Here is a 19,635-nt window from a genome sequence, read left to right as displayed (position 1 = left end):
GGTAATGGGACTGAGGCTCCTGTCCCAGGTTTGTAGGACATTCGAGCTGCAAGGTTTTCTTGTGGTTCTTTGCAAGTCTGGTGGTTTAATTTGGGTGTTTGGCTGTTATCTTTGGCAGACTGCGCCACACAAATCATTTTATCTACACATTTGAAATACTCTTTGCCAAGGTGCCTGTTATTGACATGTATCAGTAATTAAACTGCTGCTTGCAATTAACACATGAGCTGCTAAACTTAAAGTTCACAGGGTTTGTTCTGCTGTAAGGGAAGGTCCGAGATATCATTAAAATCTTAAAAATATTTTAAATGCTAGAGATTTGTAAATACCTTTTCTAAATATAACGCAGTCCAGGACTCATTGTTTTGCATTTGAACTTCTGACCTCTTTCTGATGGAATTTTAGCAAAGTCTCTGTTACCTCCTGTACTAAATCAAAATGTGATTTTGCAGCCTAATGTCGGGTACAAAATGGGGCTCAAAATAAACATGGGAACAAATCCAAAGCACACTCACATTTCCTTCTTTTTCCTCTCTTTCTTCCCAGCTAGGCTGGGATAACTGTGAAACATGCAGCTGACAGAGTTAAAGATTTACAGCTGTGAGAAAGACACCAAGAAAATACACAAGCTTTTTTCAAACAGCATCTGCAGCCAGATTCCAAGAGTTTGTGTTTATCCATGTTCACAGGATATTTTTACATGGATGTATGACTGCATCAGTCGTTTCCAACAAAGCAGATAGTTAAGCAGTTAGAACAATAGACCAATAAAGTTTCATATGTTTAAATAGATTAGAAAACAATACAAAGAGATAACTTCATTATCAATAAAATGCAGCAGCTATCCCTTGAGAGAGATACAGCAGCAATAGATACCACAGGGCATCCCAGTTTAGGATTAAACAGTGAACTTTGTGGAAGAATTTGGAGAGAGAGAGAGAGAAAGAGAGAATTGAAATAGATTGAACAGGACTTAGGGACACTCAGTAACTGCCTGTATTAAGGACACTGGCTCCAAGTGTCCCTTTTCCCAACACCTCAGCTCCAATCCCAAGTCAGGCCTGCCTTATCTCATGGAATTGCAGTCCCAAGTGATGCTGGTGGCATGTAAACAGTAAAGGGGATAGTCTTTGTCATGGAACAGATACAGCTTGGGGAGGGGAAAGCATCCTGCAAAGAGATTTCCCCAATGTCACAGCAGAGGTTTGACGCTTCCCAACAGCAGAGTCACTGTCACACATGGGCAACCCAGGAGTAGGTGTCTGTCGGGTAGATAATGTGTCAATGATTAATCAGCCTCCTTCTGCTGGCAGAGCACTGATGATGCTGGCTGCTCTTTAGCAAATGCTGTCTCCCCTGGCCTCCAGCACCTCTCACAACTGGGGCTCCTTGGTCACATCAGCCAGGAGCACAGACTGTGCCACTGGTGGTACTGCAGTCCAGCCTCCTCCTTCCCCTCCTTGTTCCCCCCAGCATCCCAGAGCAGGCTGAAGAAAGGGCTCCTCAGTCTGAGGAACTCTGAATCCACCATTTCACACCAACTCCTGCAAAGTCAGCTTGATGCTGCAATTCCACTGCCCTTGCTTATCTTGGGGACACATATTACAGATAATGGGACACCCTGAACTTTGTGCCATTCATCACAGCCCGGAGCATTGTTCCTTAATGAAGACTCACTGTATTATTCCTCTTTTTATAATAACCCAGCATTTGGAGCAGGAGCATTTCTGTCCTTTTCTGGCACAGTTGGCAGAGTGAGGACAACAAAAATTTAATTTTTCCTTTGGTTTAATCCACTCTAGGACAAATAGCTGATCACATGGCCTTTCTTCCTGGAGTTAATTTTCTGTTGACATATTTTGTCTATAATTTGTGCTCTGGAAAATCTCACTTTAAGAGCCTTAAAAGAAGGACACACATCTGGATTCTTCTAAAACATTTTTGTGATTGCACTTCATATCTTACTGGAGTAATTTTCTCCTATCCCCAGGGTGGTTCTGCTGAAAGATTTCCACCCTTGAACCCTAAAAAAATCGAATTAACCAAGCCTAGAGAAAATATGGTGCAGGATTAATAGCACTACATCTGTTTAATATTTCTTGCATTGAGTTGTACAACTCTCAAAGGCTGGATTTAGCCAAGGATGTCCTGGCTTGGTTGATCCTGCTAAAATTTTACAGTGATATCCCATGCTAACTTACATTAAACTTGCCCAGCAACTGGGTCATTACAAAACTTTGCTGACAGCTCTATTTTAGATCTTGGAAATGTTCCAATACTTTTGTCTAAATTTGAATTAATCTTTGAAATTAATTCTGAATTCCTATATCACTTCTCTCTTGAGCAAACCTTTATCTGCATTTATATATCTTAAGAAAATTTGAAGACAATTGAGTAAATTCATACCCAGGAAGCGAAACACAAAAACCTATGAACTTGCATATGCAAGTTTGTGCAAGACAAAACATGGCCCCGATATGTCAAGGCAGCTGTGGTTACCTGCTTGCATTGGAGGAATCCATTGGTGCATGATACACACTCTCAGTGATTCTTTGGTGCAGTTGACTTGCTTCTGTTAAAGAAAAAGTAAAAAGAAGTTGCTCCAAAATGTGTAGGTTTCTTCTGTGTTTATGTAGAAGGTGAAGAAAGAAACAGGAGAGGAGAGATTTTGACTGCCACTGCAATCAAAATGGAATGCTTGTAGTTTAAGAGAAAGGCATATTAAGACCTTAATGAAACCTTTTAGCTCACCAAACAACTCTTCTACTCACAATTTTTTACCACAAAAGAGATTTCTTTCCCTATTACCTTCTGTTTCCTCTGTACCTCTTCCTAGCTAACTGCATGATATCGATCTGGAGAATGGACATAATGGCCTATTTCCCAGAATACAAGTTTTGTGGCTCACAGCTTTGTCTGGATTTAGCAACACATGTCCATCAGTTCTTTTGCATATTCAGCCACATAACAGAATATACCCCCATCTCTCTGCAGAATGCTTTTGCTCAGCATCCTGGACAAACAATAATCAGAAAATGTTATTCATATGCCACTTGTTCACTCTTTTTCCAGGGCTGCAAGGTAGCAACAGACTTGTAATTTGTCCAGTCAATGCTGAGTGAAGAAAAATTATAAGACAGTTGCTCAGACCCTGGATTTCAGGGCCAGGAGAGTCAAACACTGAGAGGTGAGGAAGTAATGAAAGGAGCTGCTTTCAAACTCTCACATTGCTGAGATCCCTGGGCTATTTCACTCTGAAAAAAGATGAACCTCCTATCAATGGAAGAGAAATGACAAGGGGATGGGGCAGCACTGAAAGATTAAACCCAAGTCCTTTGTTGGTGGGGTAGAAATGTCCATGCTGGCTGGGGAGTCAGATGTAGCTCCATTCCTTGTTTGACAACTGATTCATGGCCTTACACAAATCCCTGAAGCTGTATCAGTAATTCCTTTGCCTGCAAGAGACAGCTGTGTTCTTGGGGATTGATGGGGCAAGGTGTTGCCCAAAGCCTGGTTAGCATTCCATGCTCACTGCAGTGTCTGATGGGGCTGGGTACACGGAGAGCGTTTGGGCACGAGTGACCCGTATTTTAAAATATTTATCCCATCCTGTGGCCACCTTCTCTGCCCCTCACTCATTCACCTCAGCTGGTTCCTTTCAACATTCCAGCCCCCTGTGCAACTCCTGACAACAGTCATTAAAAACAGCCAAACAAACAAATATATCCTTCTTCCTTCTCCCATTGCAATGCTCAGTTGTAAAAATATCCAGTCTTGGATTAAGGCCTCTTCTTTTATGAGTCATTAGAAAAAGAAATTTTAAAACCACAGGACAAAGCATGTGCTTCCTGACACCAGTTATTGTAGTAAGGGGTTTGATTCATGTGATCTTTTGGGAAAAGGCAACGGGAAGAGTTGCAATAGCATATGAGATACAATTTACACCCTCTGACTGCTGTTCTGCTGGATTCACAAAAAAGGAAAGCTTGACTTTACTCATAGAATAGCATGAAAGTCACCCTTGGATGGTCTCAAGACCAGACTGAATAAAGTCTTGAGTAACCTTGTTTGACCAATAACTGACTCTGCTCTGAGCAGGACTTTGGACTGTAATGTCCTGAGGTCCCTTGAAACCTGAAATATTCTAGAATGGTATGATCTTAGGGCAAAACAATAAAGAACATCAAAATATAAATGCTTCAATCAGTCTTGATTCCTGTATATTTTTATCTGGAAAATGCAAAGTAAATCTAATAGCTGATCTTGTATCCTATAGAGATTTCACAAATGCTCAGGTGGGTAACATACAAGCTTAATTTCCTTTGCCTAGAAACAGAAATGGAGGACAAGCACTCTATCCTATTAAATATGTACATTTACTCCATTAGCAACTCTTTGTGGTAGCCTAAGTAACCACCTTTTATACTTCAGAAGCAAATGTTACAAACCATATCAGACAGTCTCTAGATTCAGTCTTGAAACTACACTAACAAGAATCTTGAGGTCTTTCCTCAGCAGTTCCTGATGAGCTAATCACAGTAAAATTCAGAATAAAAGGGAGAAAGGATTAAGACAAGATCAGTAACACAAGACCAGAGTAGTAAGCATTGTAAATAAGTGTATTGTTATGGGTTGGATTCAGTTGCTGAGGCTAATGTTCATAATTGTTTCCCTGTACCTAAGGAGGATGCAAGATCTCATTATCTTTGTGAAACAGGCAGTGAAAATAGAGCTGACCTCTAAAGTTAAAGCACAGACACATGTTTCCACCTTGGACAAAGTCTGCATAGGAATTTGAAGGATGTGGGTGGAGAGGCTTTGCTTTAAAGAGAGAGGAGTGTATGAGAGAAGCAGAAAATGACAGACTAAGGTGAGAAGCAATGCCAAGATTCAGGAAAAGTCTGTGGGGTTTTTTGTCCTAAGAGAATACATAGCATCTATGATAGCTATCATCATTATGTTCTTTTACTATCTGAAATAACCTGACTGAATTTTGTCTGTCTGGGATTCAATATCTCATATAAAAAAGGGTGTCATTATCTTAGGTATTTAGGAGGTCTCAATCATTCATGGTGTTGAACACATCACAAATCACCTTCATAGTGACATCTCAGTGAGAGAGGAAAGTGTCATGAACCATGTTTTACAGGGAGGTCACTAAGATGGAAAGATGGGACAACTGACATTTAGAACATAAGGTGGGCGACTAGATTTGAAACAAAAACCCTCAAAACCCAAACAAAACAAAGTAAACACTAAGGCAGAGGAGCAGTTGCTGTGTCCAGTTATAGATGTGGGGAGACCTTTTGATCCATACCCCATCTCCTTACATGCTGAGGTAAAAGGATGCTTCTGGAGTTGTGGCTTGAGAGGGACAACAGAGGAAAACCATGTTCCTTGGACTAGCTGTGAATGGAATAGTTATCCCTGTCACTTATAAAAATCCAAGAAATTTTCTTTGATTAGGACATGGCTTTAAATCCCAGCAATGCTGCAACTGCCCAGCTGGTCCTGGCTGGCACTGTAAGCTGCCCCAGCCCCATATTGTCACACACAGCTACGGGGGGAAGGACACATTCCCAGCTGCTGCTCTGTGAGCCCTACCTCTGCATGCCTCCAGCTGTCCAGTCAGGACTTTGCGGATCTCTGAAATCCAGGTGTTTTTCAGCTCAACAGAAGATGCCTGAGAACAAAAGAGGACAAGGCAAAGCAGATCCAGTTAAAACATGCTGCCAGTCACAGGGCTGCCCTGACCTACGCTGGCTTGCCAACAACTGGAACACTGTGGCCAGCTCTGAGCAAAGCAGACGCTCCTCAAGATGGAAAAGTTACCACAAATCCAAAGTCCTGTCCTTGCTTTTCTGTCCAGCATTCCAAGGAATTTTCCATAACTTATTTCTTCTTTTGGCCAAAATCCTGACCATTTTCACAATAAATTAGCCATTTCAGTGCCTATGAAAGTGCTTAAACAATGAAGCTTTCAATGGCTATTGTTTCTGGAGTGTACAGGACAGTGAGCATTCTTAAAAACAATTCAATTGAAAGGAAGCATAGCCCTTGGAAACAAAAAGGATTGTCATTACCTGAATGATATAGACTTCTTCTCTTCCATTATACCAGATCTCAAACTTCTTATTATCCCCTTTTACATTTTCTGTAATGCCCACAGTGCTCATCTGTTTCAAAATAGAAAACAAGAATCTGGAATCTGGAAAATATGAATAGTCTTTAAACTTGATCCTCTGAGAAGCATTTTTAAAAGGCTGCATTCACTTCTGACACCTTTGGGAGTCATTAAAAGTAAAATTCAGAGCATGTTATTTCTCAATATCTAATTTTTCATTAGTCTTTTTGAATGCTAAAGGGAAAAAGAATGTTCAAATTAACCCAAGCTAATGTCTGATCTTGAATTTATCCTCTTTTCTTTCATTGCTTGATCTCTGGATCAGTTTTCAACTCCATCTTGGCTTTTTCTCACCTTGACAAATTTTCAGTTTTATAACTTTTTTTTCACTTGCTATCACTGTCCTGTTGAGGTGGGAGAGAAAGAAGGGTGGAATAGGACTTTGTGAGATTTAATGAGCAGTCTGGAAATCCAGAAGACACAAAAAACCTGAAGGAAAAAAATCCTAGATTTCTTAAATGAAAAATTTTTAATCATTATCTTGAAGGTCAGCTGCTACTAACCAACTTCTCATCTTATTACTGTATTTTCTCATGCCTCTTGTTCACATTCACATCAGCATTAATTTAAAGATTTAGACGGTGTTCTGCCACCATTCCTTCTATCTCTACAGGAAGAAACTTGAAATATTTCTATGAATTGGTTCAAGCCTTGAAGCAGGTTCTGTTACAATTCCTGTCTGGGGACCTGAAACAAGTTTGGAACATTACACTCGATGATCCATGTTAGCTGGTTAAAGTCACAAGTGTCACACCAATGTGCTTAGAGGGAAAATGTGGCCTGCTTGTGATTGTCACACTAAAATGTCCTGACTCATACCTGGAAATTTCACTCTTGCAAATAAAAGGGCACTTCTACAGCACTGATTCATCTGTAGGTGTTACTGTCACAGAATTTGCTCAGCTGTGCCAATAGTAAAACTTGCCATGGAGCTGCACCTGGAGGATGCCCATCGGCAGAACAATGAAAGGTGTGGGTCCATTCAGTCTGGCATCTCTTTATGGGACGCTGGGCAAGAACACACAAGGTGCCCCGTTGTATCAAGTTGCAAAGGGCAAGGTTCATATCTGCACTCACAGGACACATGGCTTGGTCTGGCTCCACCCCAAAACTAAGTGGGAGCTGTCATTTACTCCAGGGTGCAAGACAGCTCCAGCCATGTGCACTTCATCAAATCCCCATATGAACACATCCCTGTCTGTAAGAACACCAGACTTATTTCCCTCCCCACCATTACTGCATTTATTACCTTTAATGAATTTTTAAAGCTGTATGAAGCTGTCTTCTCATGCCCATCAGTGTTCTCCTCCCGTTTCTTGCAGAAAAGTAGCATCTTTGTATAGAGGAAGAGGTGTCTCTGCATTGGTTTGAATCTAGCCAAGTCCTTCACTTTGTTGTGCCCCTTCTTGTGGTCAGTCCATACATTGAAGGAACCCTGCATCAACAGCTTGCCAAGCTCACTGACATCCCCCTAGCCAGCAAGGAAAAGAGAGAGCATACATCACATTCAAACCAGGGCAGCCTCCGGCATGGTTCATTGCTCTGGTGGTGTCTGAGGTTCCAGGCAGAGGCATCCCTTGTGCTGGGGAGCGCACATGTCCCCTTGCTAAGCCTGTGTGGTTTGTGCCCACAACCATTAACTTCACCAGTTTCCATGTCCATAATTCCCAGTTTGTGTCCCCACTCATAGCTGGCATTTAAAGTCTGTCTCAGAATCTCTTTGGATGTGACACACAGGCTGTCCCCTCTGGTCACCTCAGAGGAAGCTTCTTCTAACAAAACCTGTGTTTCAAGGCCCCTGACTCCAAGGGCCAGTGCAGTCCAATACCTGAACAAAAGCTTTGACTCTGGAAGATCTAGTTTCAGTTTCCACTCTTGTACAAGCTTCCTCCATCCCTGGGCAAAACTTTGAAAGAGCTTAGATGCCTGAAGTCACGGATCAGTGCCTAGAGCTGTGTAGGTACATAATTCCCTCCTGTTTCAAAACAGTCTTTACAAGCTTTGTCAATAATTTCTTGGCTCACCATCTGCAAACTATGCAACACTGCACAGCCCTGGGCAAGGAGGGAGTGAATGCACCAAGGAGCCATAAAAGTACCTGAGGGAGAATGAAACTAGGCAGGAACAAGACCTTTCTAAATTAAAGCTCTTGTCTGAAGACCACTGATAGGAAAATACTTCAACTGATATAAATATTTAGCTCACATGTCACCAGAACAATCCCGTGTTAAGAATGGAGGAACATGTGTATATAAGACATGGCAATGTCTATATGGTAATGGGATTCAACAAATAATGATAATCATACTTATCTTAGCACATGTTTTCCTAGGAATGTTTTGTATAATAAGTTGAGGGAATAAGCCTTGTGCATTATTAAAGTACATACTTTCAAAATTTGCATGTTCTGTTGATTATAAGGTGAAGACGTTGGCTCCAAGTAGGAATGTCTCATTTCTTATACCAAGAATTGCAACCTGTTCTCCCTCTCACTCCCCCTCCTCTACCCTACATTCAACTGCAAAACCAGAGCTTTATTAGGCACTTCTACACTCTATATCAGGGTATTATTAGACTCTCCAAACCATTCAGAAAACCTCAGAAATTTAGATAAGTCTGTCATCTCTAATATCTAGATTGGATATTTTCCTTGTGCATACAGGATCGTGGGTGTTTTTATTTATATGTGCATGTAGCTATAAACTGCAAGCCTGTGAAAAGCACATTGATATGCAAAGCTAAATTAAAAAAAAAAAAAAGGCATATTTTCTATGTGGTTCTGACAGTGGTGAGAGGTTCCTGTCACTTCACCCACTGGTCAATACAGCACTGAGATCCAGAAGCTCAGGTCAACTCTTATGACAGGTCTGTCTCTCCAGCCTTGAACCTGGGATTGGGATAATAGTGAGTGAAGTGGGAGACAAGAAAGAGACAGACAGGGATGGCAGTCTGCAGCAGTCCCACAGGAGACTTTAAATATTAGCCCACAAGCACTGCACTCTCTTCGGTGTAGGCAGCAATAGGGGGACACTGTTTCTGGTAATTTCTCCTAGTGGACAGCAATATTTTATCCTAAAGGAAGTTTATTTAAAGTGGAGGATTTGGTCACTATCTCAAATATTATTCCCTGTTAGAGCAATACATAGTATCCCATGTTTCCCATGGAAGATGAGCGATACATATGATAATTTATAAGAATCTCTCATCATAATTCGTGGACAAATTACCCAGGCCAGATTGTGTACAAACATTGAGATAATAGTAGGAAACATATCTAAATCTTCTGCTCTCTGAGCTTTATTCTACTTGGTTTTTTGTGGTTTTGCCAAAAAATAAAAAACATACACCAAACCAACCCCAGATTTACATGTTAGCAATTTCTTACACAAGAGTTCAGCTCCTCAAGTCTGCATGTGCCCAAGTCCAAGAAAGAGAATGTGCAGTTGGGAGCATCCATCAGCTGTCACAAAACCCACTTTCCTACTGACATAATATCCCTCTCTGAAAGGTTTTCCAGGCAAATATCTATATCATGGACGTGTGGGAAAGACTCCACAAGATGGGGTGTGGTTTCATTGTCTATAGAAGGTGTTTATTTGGTACCACAGCTGAGCACCTGGGACAGGTGGAACAGGGAGAAGAAATTATTGGGTACATCCTCTTTCACCCCATTTAAAAATTGTGTAAAAAACCATCTCAGGAATGCTGTCAGCACTGGGCTAAACAGTGGCCATGTCTCACTATGACATGTTTTGCAGTTCAGCTAAGAAAGCAGAAGCAAAGATCTACTCCTTGGATTTACTATCTGGTACTTCATGAAAGGCTGGAAAATTCAAAAGTAGAATTTTAAAAGGAACAGGAATGTTCTGTTGAATTCCTGAGTACAAAACTACTCACACTTTAAAGCAAGGACAAAAGGATGACATCAGCATTTATATGGACAGGAATATGGATATGTTACCTTTCTTGGAGAAGCTCTTCTTCCCTTCCCTTTACAGAACTGTTTTGAAATCAATTTTTTGCTGAATTTCTGTAAGTACATACATTTAAACTGAAAAACACAGGAGGAAAGCTACCTTTCTCTTTGGGAATTAATAAGAAACAGTGGAAACTGGGAGGCAGAAAGTGTGCTGTATCCATGAGCTTCCCATGCCCATGTTGACTGGTTCAAGTCTGCAATAATAATATACAGGCTCTAAAGAATTTTTCTAAAATGAGTCTCTGAGACACTCAAGACTTAGCTATGACCAGAATGGATTAAGTATGTGCTGCTTTATTTAAGTTTGTCAGGTTTAGGAGATCTAAGATCATATTTATGACCCATGGTGTTTCTCTGGTCCACATTCACCACACCTATTCAGTGTTTGCTGGTTCAGTGAGGTGGCCACTGCTTCACCTTCAACCCAGTAGAGCTACTGCAGGCAGAACTCACATTCTCATCCCCAATGTAAAGCACAGTCCACATCTCCAGCTGTGCAGCAATGGATCTCTAACAAGCAATTAAACAAGCAAGCAGTTAAATTTATTTATAAATCATGATGGCAGCAGGCATGGGTTCCTCAGCCACCAGAAGCAGGTGCACTTGCGAAAAAGAGAACTATAGAAATCAAAACTCCACTCCTATCCTGATGAACAGAATAACTCTTCCCACCCAGACACTGTCTGTATAGACCTCAGCACCTTCTCAGGAAGTCAGATTCCACAAAAAATAGTTTTTTTCTGGATTAAAGCCTGTTACTGTGATGTAAAAATTTTTGAACAATACTCAGTATATTGTTTCCCTATTGACATTTTCACCCTGCAGCTATTTCAAAATGAGAAACCACATGATTCTCAGGCCTCATTTTGCCAGGTTTGTTTCTCCTTTATGTGTCAATCACTTCCACTTCTCACTTAAGGACTCATTTTATGTAGTCAGCACTAGTTCTTGAAAGTCATATGACTTCAATGGAGCTTCTGCAGAGACATATATTTGCACCCTTTGATTTGTACCGTGGTTGTTATTTCACATTTCAGATAACAAGCTTGCCAATCACTGGCACAGATTCCATTACCCACTTTAAATGAAAGCCACATTTTTCTCCCTAAGTGCAAAAGATTTGAAAACACTTGAGTTGCACAGGAGTCACAAAGTTTCAGCAAATTTCTTAAGCAAATTTCTTAGCTCTGCCACACTTGTACCTGTCACCTACAATGAGTTTTGGGTGTAATTACTCAAAAGTCCTGCATTTGCCCCACATTCACACTCCAGCTCCACATGGCAGGGGTGCTGGGATGTATTTTTGGTCATCATAACACATGTCTGAGTGACACCTTTCAGGAACGTGGCACAGGCTCCACAAAGCACAATACCAGCCATGGGCACAGCATGATCAGTGGGGACAGGAGCATGGGATGGCTCAGACCAGAGCAGGAGAAGCAGTTACCTCATATCCTGTGATTGCTATCTGGTGCATGGAATCATTTACTGATTTGATGATATCAAGCACCGTGGCAAGGGCTTCTTCCAGTTCAGCAGTACCTTCTGAATTCTTGCTGCACTTCAGCATTTCCTGATTAAAAAACGACATGGGGAATACTTGAGAACTTCTGATACCAGAAGACACCATAAGACAATCATCCCTGGAATTTGTGTTGCATAAACAAAGCAGCAGAACTAGAGGAAAACAAAAGAGGAATAAAAAACCCCAAATATGACATTCACTAGGGTGGTCATTGAGGACACACATTTTGATCTTTTGAACATTCTCAAGTTTAAAAGGTAAATTTAAGATGAGACAGGACCATTCTGACATATTTACAATTAACTCCTTGCATGTAATAGAATTACATCCAGGGTTTTCTTTCTTTTTCTTCACATCTGCTAGAAAAGAAACTCAGTATAATTATTGCAGGTGTTAGACAGTTCCTCATTTTCTTTTGCAATTAGTTGCAAAATTAATTTCTAGTCTGAATTTGGCAGGTTTGACATTCTGCATTTTGAGTTTGGAAATATTTTAATCCAAAAGCTGAGGCACTTGTGTTTCTGTAAAATAAGGATGCAAAAAGATAGCTCCTGCAAACCCCAAACAGCAGCAGTCTCTCCTCAAGTGCTTGGGTAACCAGGGATAAGAAGATAAAAGCAGGATGCATTCCTACAGTATCTGCTGCACATTTTCTAGAATGAGGATTGATCTCTGTACAGTGAGCATGCTGCTTTTATCAGCGTGAGCATATTAGCTAAACTGATTGAAACCAGAGGGTTGCAGTAATTGTGACCCAAAATTCAAATCCAGTCTGCCCACCACTCAAGGCACACATCTTCTTAAACACTTCTTTGTAACCAATCTTTTACTGGCTACCATTTTTGTACACTTTTAAATGCTCCTGCAGCCAGGGAAGGAGTGCACCATCCTCCCAGACCTCATAAACCCTGACAAAGTAAATGCCAGTGCCAATGTGTTGTTGCTAAGTACAAAACTGGTCTGACCAGCTTCAAACCCCAATGAAGGCTGAGACCTGTTTTGCTTGAGAATTTTACTTCTTGATCTAATCTTAAGTTTATTTACAGTCATATTTCAAATTAAAAGTAAAATCTGGTTTACTCTTGTTTTCCTGGAGACCTTGACAATTTTTCCCTTCTCACAGAATAGTTTCAAGAAATAGAGTTCAAATTTGTTTCTGGACTTTGTTGATGTAAATCTGCTGGAATCAGTGAAGTTGCATCCTTGTCAATATCCATGTTCAATATTTGGATTTTACAGTTTTGCATTAAGTAAATAAGCAGTTCAGAGAGATATGAGAATGGCCAACCAGGTCCTCCCATGGCTTATACTAGCACATTTTGAGCAGTGCCAGAGTAGCTATTAGCAAGTTCAATGGCAACCTAGAATCTTCATTGCAAATGTCAATGCTAAGTTTCATGACAGTACCTAACACTACTTTAAGCCCAGAGGCTTGAGAACAGCATGTAATTCACCTTCATGACCTTCCCATAGGCAAAGTCAGTAAATATTATTTTTGAGAACTGAGTAGATGGAGACGGAAATTTAAGCCACCACCTTAAAAATAAAAAAAAAAAACTGGTTTGAGTGTATATATTTTCTATTGCCCAGTTCAGACCAGAATTTCAAGCGTGGACCATTCATGGTTCCAACCAATCAAGAAGAAGTTCAAATATTCACCCTGTGGAAAAATGACAGACAATTTGTTCCTGGCTGTGTCTTTTAAAAAGAAGCAGCAAAAGGGAGTGACTCCCTCTGAAAGGTTTGAGTCACAACTATGGGAAAATATTACTTCAGGGACCTGAAAGAGTTTTGTTAAACAGGGACAGATGTTACAGACAAGATCTAAGGCATCAGTTTCTGTTTTCAAATTGTAAAACTATACACTGATACAATAAATCCAAGCTCAATTTCTGTTTAGAAATAAATAAAACAATAAATAAGACAATAAAATACTTACTATCTTAAAAGTAAAATATTTTATATAGAGAGACCTATACATGTTATAGTATACTGCTATTACTTAGTACAAGTACTGCTAAGTAATAGCAGTTCCCAATTTAAAACAGATTTGGAATTATTGGGGAGAAGTCTAATCTAAAATCTAAAATAGATTTGGAACAGGAAGTCCCTGTACAAGACTGTTTTCCACCATTTACAACTAAAAAATGCTGAGTATTTGCTGAAGAACAGCGTGAGGATTTATTTCCAGGGAGTTCTGACTGATATGCAATTCCAGAAGTAAAACAAGCCACACATTGGAAATTTTGCATTGTCATGGAGAACTTACCTTTAGCAGCAGCTGGTACTTGGTGATTCTCTGAACTGGCTTTAAGAGATAAGCATCAAGTGAGAGCTTATGATCCAATTTACGCTGACATTCCTGCAGGAGACAACACGGAAGAAAAATAAAATTGTTTCTTGAAACACAGGCAAGTCACCAAGATCATTATCATTTGACAATCTGAAGATTATATGCCTGTGAATTAATTGAGAGAGAAATTTGTTCCATCTGCATAGGGATTTCCGGGTTACTTATGCCACAGAGAAAATACACCTAAACAAGAGCTAATGTCCAGGTTCAACTTAGTGTTGAAATCTGGCATTCCCTGCTGATAAGATTGCAATCATCTGGGATTTGCAAAGCAGCCAGCAATTTTTTGCTGTGGTATAGCTGCAGAGTCAGGGTCACGTCCAGGAAATCTACCCACTGCTCTGCCTGCCCAGTCTCCTGTAGAGAACGCCTTGTCACACACTGGGCACCTGCCATCAGTATAAGAAGCATGCAGGAAAGTCTGTATATTGCTCTAGGTTTTCTAAAGAACAGAGATACATAAGGAAAATGAGCTTTGAGGGTCTTGCACTGCTAGTCTGCAATGAAATTCCACCTGAAAAAAGATGCTGTCTCCACACTGTCTCCAGAGAGCTTCAGACCTCGGTTTGTTCTGACAGTACTTTTCATATATTTGGAGGTCCTCCTTCTGCAAGAAAAGAAGAGTTTAGGCAAGGGGAGGAAAAAGAATCCACAGAGTATCTTTCTTGAATCACACTTTTTCTTATCTTCCATCCTAAGACATGAAGTAATTATTACATGGAACAACTCTGTATGTAAAAACATACTGAAACCACCAAACCTGCTTTTTATTTCTGATTAGGTTAAATACATCAGAAAGTGAGATTTTTTTTTTTCCTTCACTTTTCATACAAAGCAAAGAGACTGCAGACAGGAAGACACATAATCTAACAGCAAAAGCAGTATCTTTTTCAGGGAGGTGAATTGATGGCTTGGAGAAAAAAACAAAACAAACAAAAAGTAAACATTAGAAATTTAAACTTTATTAACAATACTGGCACAGACTTTAATTTTTAATGATGACTAAGGTTTACCAGTTTATCACACTTCGAAAATAGTGTTGGCTCTCAACAGTACAAGAACAAATTAAAAAGGAGGAAGTTTGTCATGTTGATGACAGGGAAATGTGTTTAAACCCTGTCCTCTCCAAATCAGAAGTGGGTGGATTCACTTTATGTAGCTTTGACTACACTCCAAGTGCTCTCACTGAGGTCCATGGGAAAAATCTCCCTGACTTCAGTGAAAACAGAGACAATCTCTGCAAAAGCCTGGAGAAGGTGTTCTGAGCTCCCTGGGCTCTGTGGGTGGGTGCAGAGCTGGGCGTTCCTCTGCCAGGTCCTGGTTTGCTGCCTGTGCACCGGGGTGGCCACGGGGCAGTGCCATGGGGCTCCAGAGCAGGGCTGGCTGTGCCCGACCAGCTGGGAGCTTCCCACTTTCATCTGCACCTACCCTGCTGGATGTGACCTCAGCAAATCAAAGAAAATCAAAGCAAACACCAAAAATCTCAAAATCTCAGCAATTCCTGGATCGTTCCTCTGTACTTTCAGCCCACCTGGCAATTTCCATACACTCCTGCTGCAAGAAAATCACTTCCTTCTATACAATTACCAGAAGAAATCAGCATTGCTGCTGTCTTCCTCTACAGACCCATCCTGACATCACCCTGATGAATCAGCTGGGAAATCAGAGCTGTGCCATCTAACACCACACTATGTCAAGGATGATGCAATATAAAAATCGCTTCTGTTGCAACTCAATAGAATATTTATGGTGCTGTTTCAAAATAGGTGCAGTTTTCTTCACAAAAATATAATTGTTCAAACATGTTGCCCAGGAGGGAAGTTAGCAGGGGGTAAACCCCACAGAACTTAAAATAGCAACAAAGCATAATCAAGAATTACAGTCTCATCCTAGCTCATAAAAATCTAACTGGACTGGGTAGGAAGAACAGAGAGAGCAACAGACAAGAGAATTATGAGGAATAAGAGAAAAGAACCAATTTACACTTAAAGAAAAGGGACAATAACCAAAAATTTACCAGTAATTTGCCATAGAGGATCCACCCTATACCAGTGCAATCTACTGCTGCCTAAATCAGTGATACCTGTTAAGGCAGATACTTACATATTTAATTACAGCTTTAAGTTTTGCAATAGTGTTAGAAATATAATTAGGCTCAGACTTCAAAATGCCAAGAAATAATTGATTGTCAAATTATTCAAATCCCAGTCCTAAATATGCCACACATCTGTATTTCACATGCAAATGTTCTGACTTCTTGCTGGTACTTTTACACCACGCTCCTCTCTCTTGTAAAGCTTTTCCCTTCCACACTGATTTGGATCCTGAGAGCTCTGTAACCTCCAATACACAAGGCATATATACACAGTTCCAATTATATTTTTGACTGCTGATTTAGGAATAATTTTTTGCATTAGTCTAGAATTTAGACCTTTGAATCCAACTCACAGGTTCCTGATCAGCTGCTGCTGTCCTTTCACAGGTAGATTCCTTTTCTAAATGCTTCTTTCTCCCTGAATGACCAAATGCCTCAAATGCTGGCTCCTATTAAACTATTCCTTTTTTTAAGGTTAGCAAAATGAATAAGTCAAGAGTGGTAATCCACAGTGAATCACTCCTGCCAGACACATCACCTGGCAGATTCTGGTAAGCAGTCTGACACACCTTTGGTTCCATCCTGGGCATTCTTGCCTTGTTTTGGTAAGGTTTCCTTCTTCACAGCCCTTTGGAAAGCAGATCAGCACAGTGTCCCCCCTGTTGCTGACAAAGCGCCAGAAGACCATTCTGCAAGGAATTCAGTGCACATCCCTCCTGTCTTTGAATGCTGTGTAGTCCATGACCACACAGAGCTGTAAGTAAGGCCAAGTATCTTGGTGATGGCAAAATAGCTGCCATCTGGGTAAAGTTGAGCTGGCTCACTTGTAATTTAGCTCGTCTGAAGATCATGCCCTAAATGAGGTCAGGCAAAGTGGGAGGGAGAACAAGAAAGGCATTTCTGGCTCATCTCTTATCAGATTCTGCTGCCATGTTCCAGGAGACAAAGCCAGAGAGAGACCCCACAGCCTGTTTCTCCCACCACCTGAGATGCAGGGTTCATATTCATGGTGACAACTGCTCAGGTGGCATTGGTGGAGCTGGGAGGGTGTGTGAGGACAGGGCAGAGGAATGACTGGCAGGGGATGGAGTGACTCTGGCACCAGAGTGTCTCACTGCAGCTCTAGGGATACTTTCAAGCAGCTCTGGAATCAGGGCTGAAAAGGCCCAGTGTGATCAGACAGGGTAAAACTCTTCAAAGTATGAATCTAAAGAACCTGCCTGTTTCTAGTCGTAGGCCCAGCCTGCTGTTGTGGCAGGATGGTCACACCCATACAAAGGGGAGAACCTGCAAGAGTGTGAGTTTCCTCCCAGAGCTCAGCATCACTTGGAACAGCAGCTGCTTCTGTTTGCCCCTGTCATAGCAAGCACAGCCGTAACTCACAGAGCAGCCAGAAGCCACTGCTCAGCAGGAAGGCATAAAAAGCTGCCAAATCATGGGGAGCACAAACACACAACCAGACTTTTGTTTGTGCCTCCTAAAAGCAGTCCAACAGAAACAACACATTTCTGGACTTTATGTGGCTTCTTCTAAAAACGGAATATAAGGGCAGGAATCAAAGGTGCTACTGTGTGAGCAGAGACATCTCAAGAGAGAAGCTTGTGCTTTCTTAGTGTGAAATTTGAAATAGGGAGAAAGCAAATGCATGATTTAACCTCTTATTTGATAGATTTAGTGTGGTTTGACGAGGCCACAGAAACAGATGAGCTAAGGTGTGATAGAGGGGCTGGTTTTCTTTCACTGCATACCTGAACCCCAGCTTTAGTGCTGTTTTCATATTGGTATAATAGTGAGGAGAATTGGGTTTAACAGCTGTTTTTACAGAGAGACAAGCTACAATATTTAAATATGGAGTTTGAACCTCCTGCAGAATCAGAACATTTCCACATTTCTATACCAAGAATTTTTATTTAGCTGCATTCTTTAGGGATATATGCAGCACATGGACTGTTTTACATTTCTTGGGTTTCAGAGGTCTGCATTCTTCAAAGACTGCTTTTCCTCATTTGCATAATGATTTCACCACAGTGTTTTCCTGCCCAGCATCTGAATCCTAGGATAACAACATATGCCTTAGTAGTGTCATTTACTCAAGCTCTAAATGCTCATTGTTGAACAGAAAATAATCCAATGGACATATAATCACATTTACACTTGTATGATTCTCTCCAGCCTGTTTGTAAATCGGAAGCATACCTTTTCCAAGTATCACATGCTCAAATTCCCATTAAATCTTAGTAATGTGGCAGTGCTCAGTACCTCTGACTGGTTCATCCAAATGTGTCTGTATTTAATGTATGCTCTGGAAAAGCAGCAAATGCTACCTGTAGTATACAGCAGAAGCAGGAGGTACCTTTGACTACAGAGGACAGATTTTCCCACTTCTCATGCCACTTCTATTTCCTGTGCAAAACACAGAGCCTTATTCACACAGTTTTGTCAAACTCTGAAAGCAGCAGCAAACCACCAAAACAGATTTTTTTTTTTTTTTCATTAGTAGGGCCCCTGAAGGAGTGCTGTATAAACAAGCACCTTTGGTTGTGTTGCAGGAAAGAACTAATGGCCAGGCTGAGTGGGAGTGGAGGGGGAGGAGGGACATCACAGGGAGCTCTTGGAGAGAGCTGCAGCACTTGGACACTGAGAGTCACCTCACAGCAGAGGAGAAAATCCCACTTGGTGAGTTATGTGGAGAAGCAAAGGGAACCTCACAGAGCCTTATGGGGCTGTGGGGTCCCTGCAAGGACAGCAGCAGAATCTGCTGGGACAGTTCTCGGGGACCAAGTGTCCTGCACTGTGCAGAGAAGAGAGAGATAAGATAAAGCAGGAACAGGATGTGTTGTCTGCACTCAGAGCAACCTGCTGGGACACCGATACTGTCCTCTGCTTATTTACTGCAGGGTGGTGTCTGGGTTACATCATTCTCCTGCTATAGATGTGTCTGATATGAAAAGTATGTCAAACATTTGGATCACTGTTATTTGTTGGGTTTTTTCTTTTAGATGGGACTTAAAATATAAATATAACAGCTCTTTTCCTGTCAGTAAACCAGGTAAAGTATCAGATATCACAATGCATGGTTGGTAACTGTGGCTTAATTTGGGAATACCTGCTTAGAGGAGTTTCCCTCTCCCTCATTCACAAAAGCAAACAGACTGAAAAGATGGGAGTAAATCTGTAAGTACTGTAGGGTAAGACTATAGATATTCATTCAAACCTGAAAAAGGATATACTTACTCTTTTCAAAAAGCATCGGGCAAGAAGCTCAGGGTTTTCAATGCAATTTTCTATCTCCTTAAGGAAAATCCTGAGGGGAAGAAAAAAAGAGCAAAGAGTAATATAAAATCCCACTCACAATGTGTGTTAGCTTCTGTGTAAATCCAGCTAAAAGCCTTCATTTTTGTAATATGAGGATTCAATTGGGAAGGTAACAGTTTTGACACACCAAGAAAGGTGTATTTTAGAAAAAAATGGGATGTGGCTGCCACCTGATTCCCTAAAT

General features: G+C 40.9%; 1 protein-coding gene across 10 annotated transcripts in view; it reads right to left on the bottom strand.

Annotated features, from left to right (window-relative positions):
• Positions 1–19,635, bottom strand: part of MCF2L2 (MCF.2 cell line derived transforming sequence-like 2) — a 156,499-nt gene that overhangs the window by 19,024 nt on the left and 117,840 nt on the right. For all 10 annotated transcript variants that reach the window (XM_012575704.5, XM_012575703.5, XM_012575702.5 and 7 more), the window contains 8 exons: positions 19,371–19,440; positions 14,556–14,648; positions 13,958–14,050; positions 11,611–11,736; positions 7,434–7,655; positions 6,084–6,176; positions 5,605–5,683; positions 2,500–2,572 (listed from right to left, as the gene is read on the bottom strand). In XM_012575704.5, the coding sequence (XP_012431158.3) occupies positions 2,500–2,572; positions 5,605–5,683; positions 6,084–6,176; positions 7,434–7,655; positions 11,611–11,736; positions 13,958–14,050; positions 14,556–14,648; positions 19,371–19,440 (849 nt within the window). The remainder of the gene's footprint in view (positions 1–2,499; positions 2,573–5,604; positions 5,684–6,083; positions 6,177–7,433; positions 7,656–11,610; positions 11,737–13,957; positions 14,051–14,555; positions 14,649–19,370; positions 19,441–19,635) is intronic.

Source organism: Taeniopygia guttata, chromosome 9 (genome assembly GCF_048771995.1).
Source record: "Taeniopygia guttata chromosome 9, bTaeGut7.mat, whole genome shotgun sequence".
NCBI classification, from domain to species: Eukaryota; Metazoa; Chordata; class Aves; order Passeriformes; family Estrildidae; genus Taeniopygia; species Taeniopygia guttata.
Note: the sequence above shows the minus strand (reverse complement) of the source record. Positions and strands in the feature narration are given on the sequence as shown.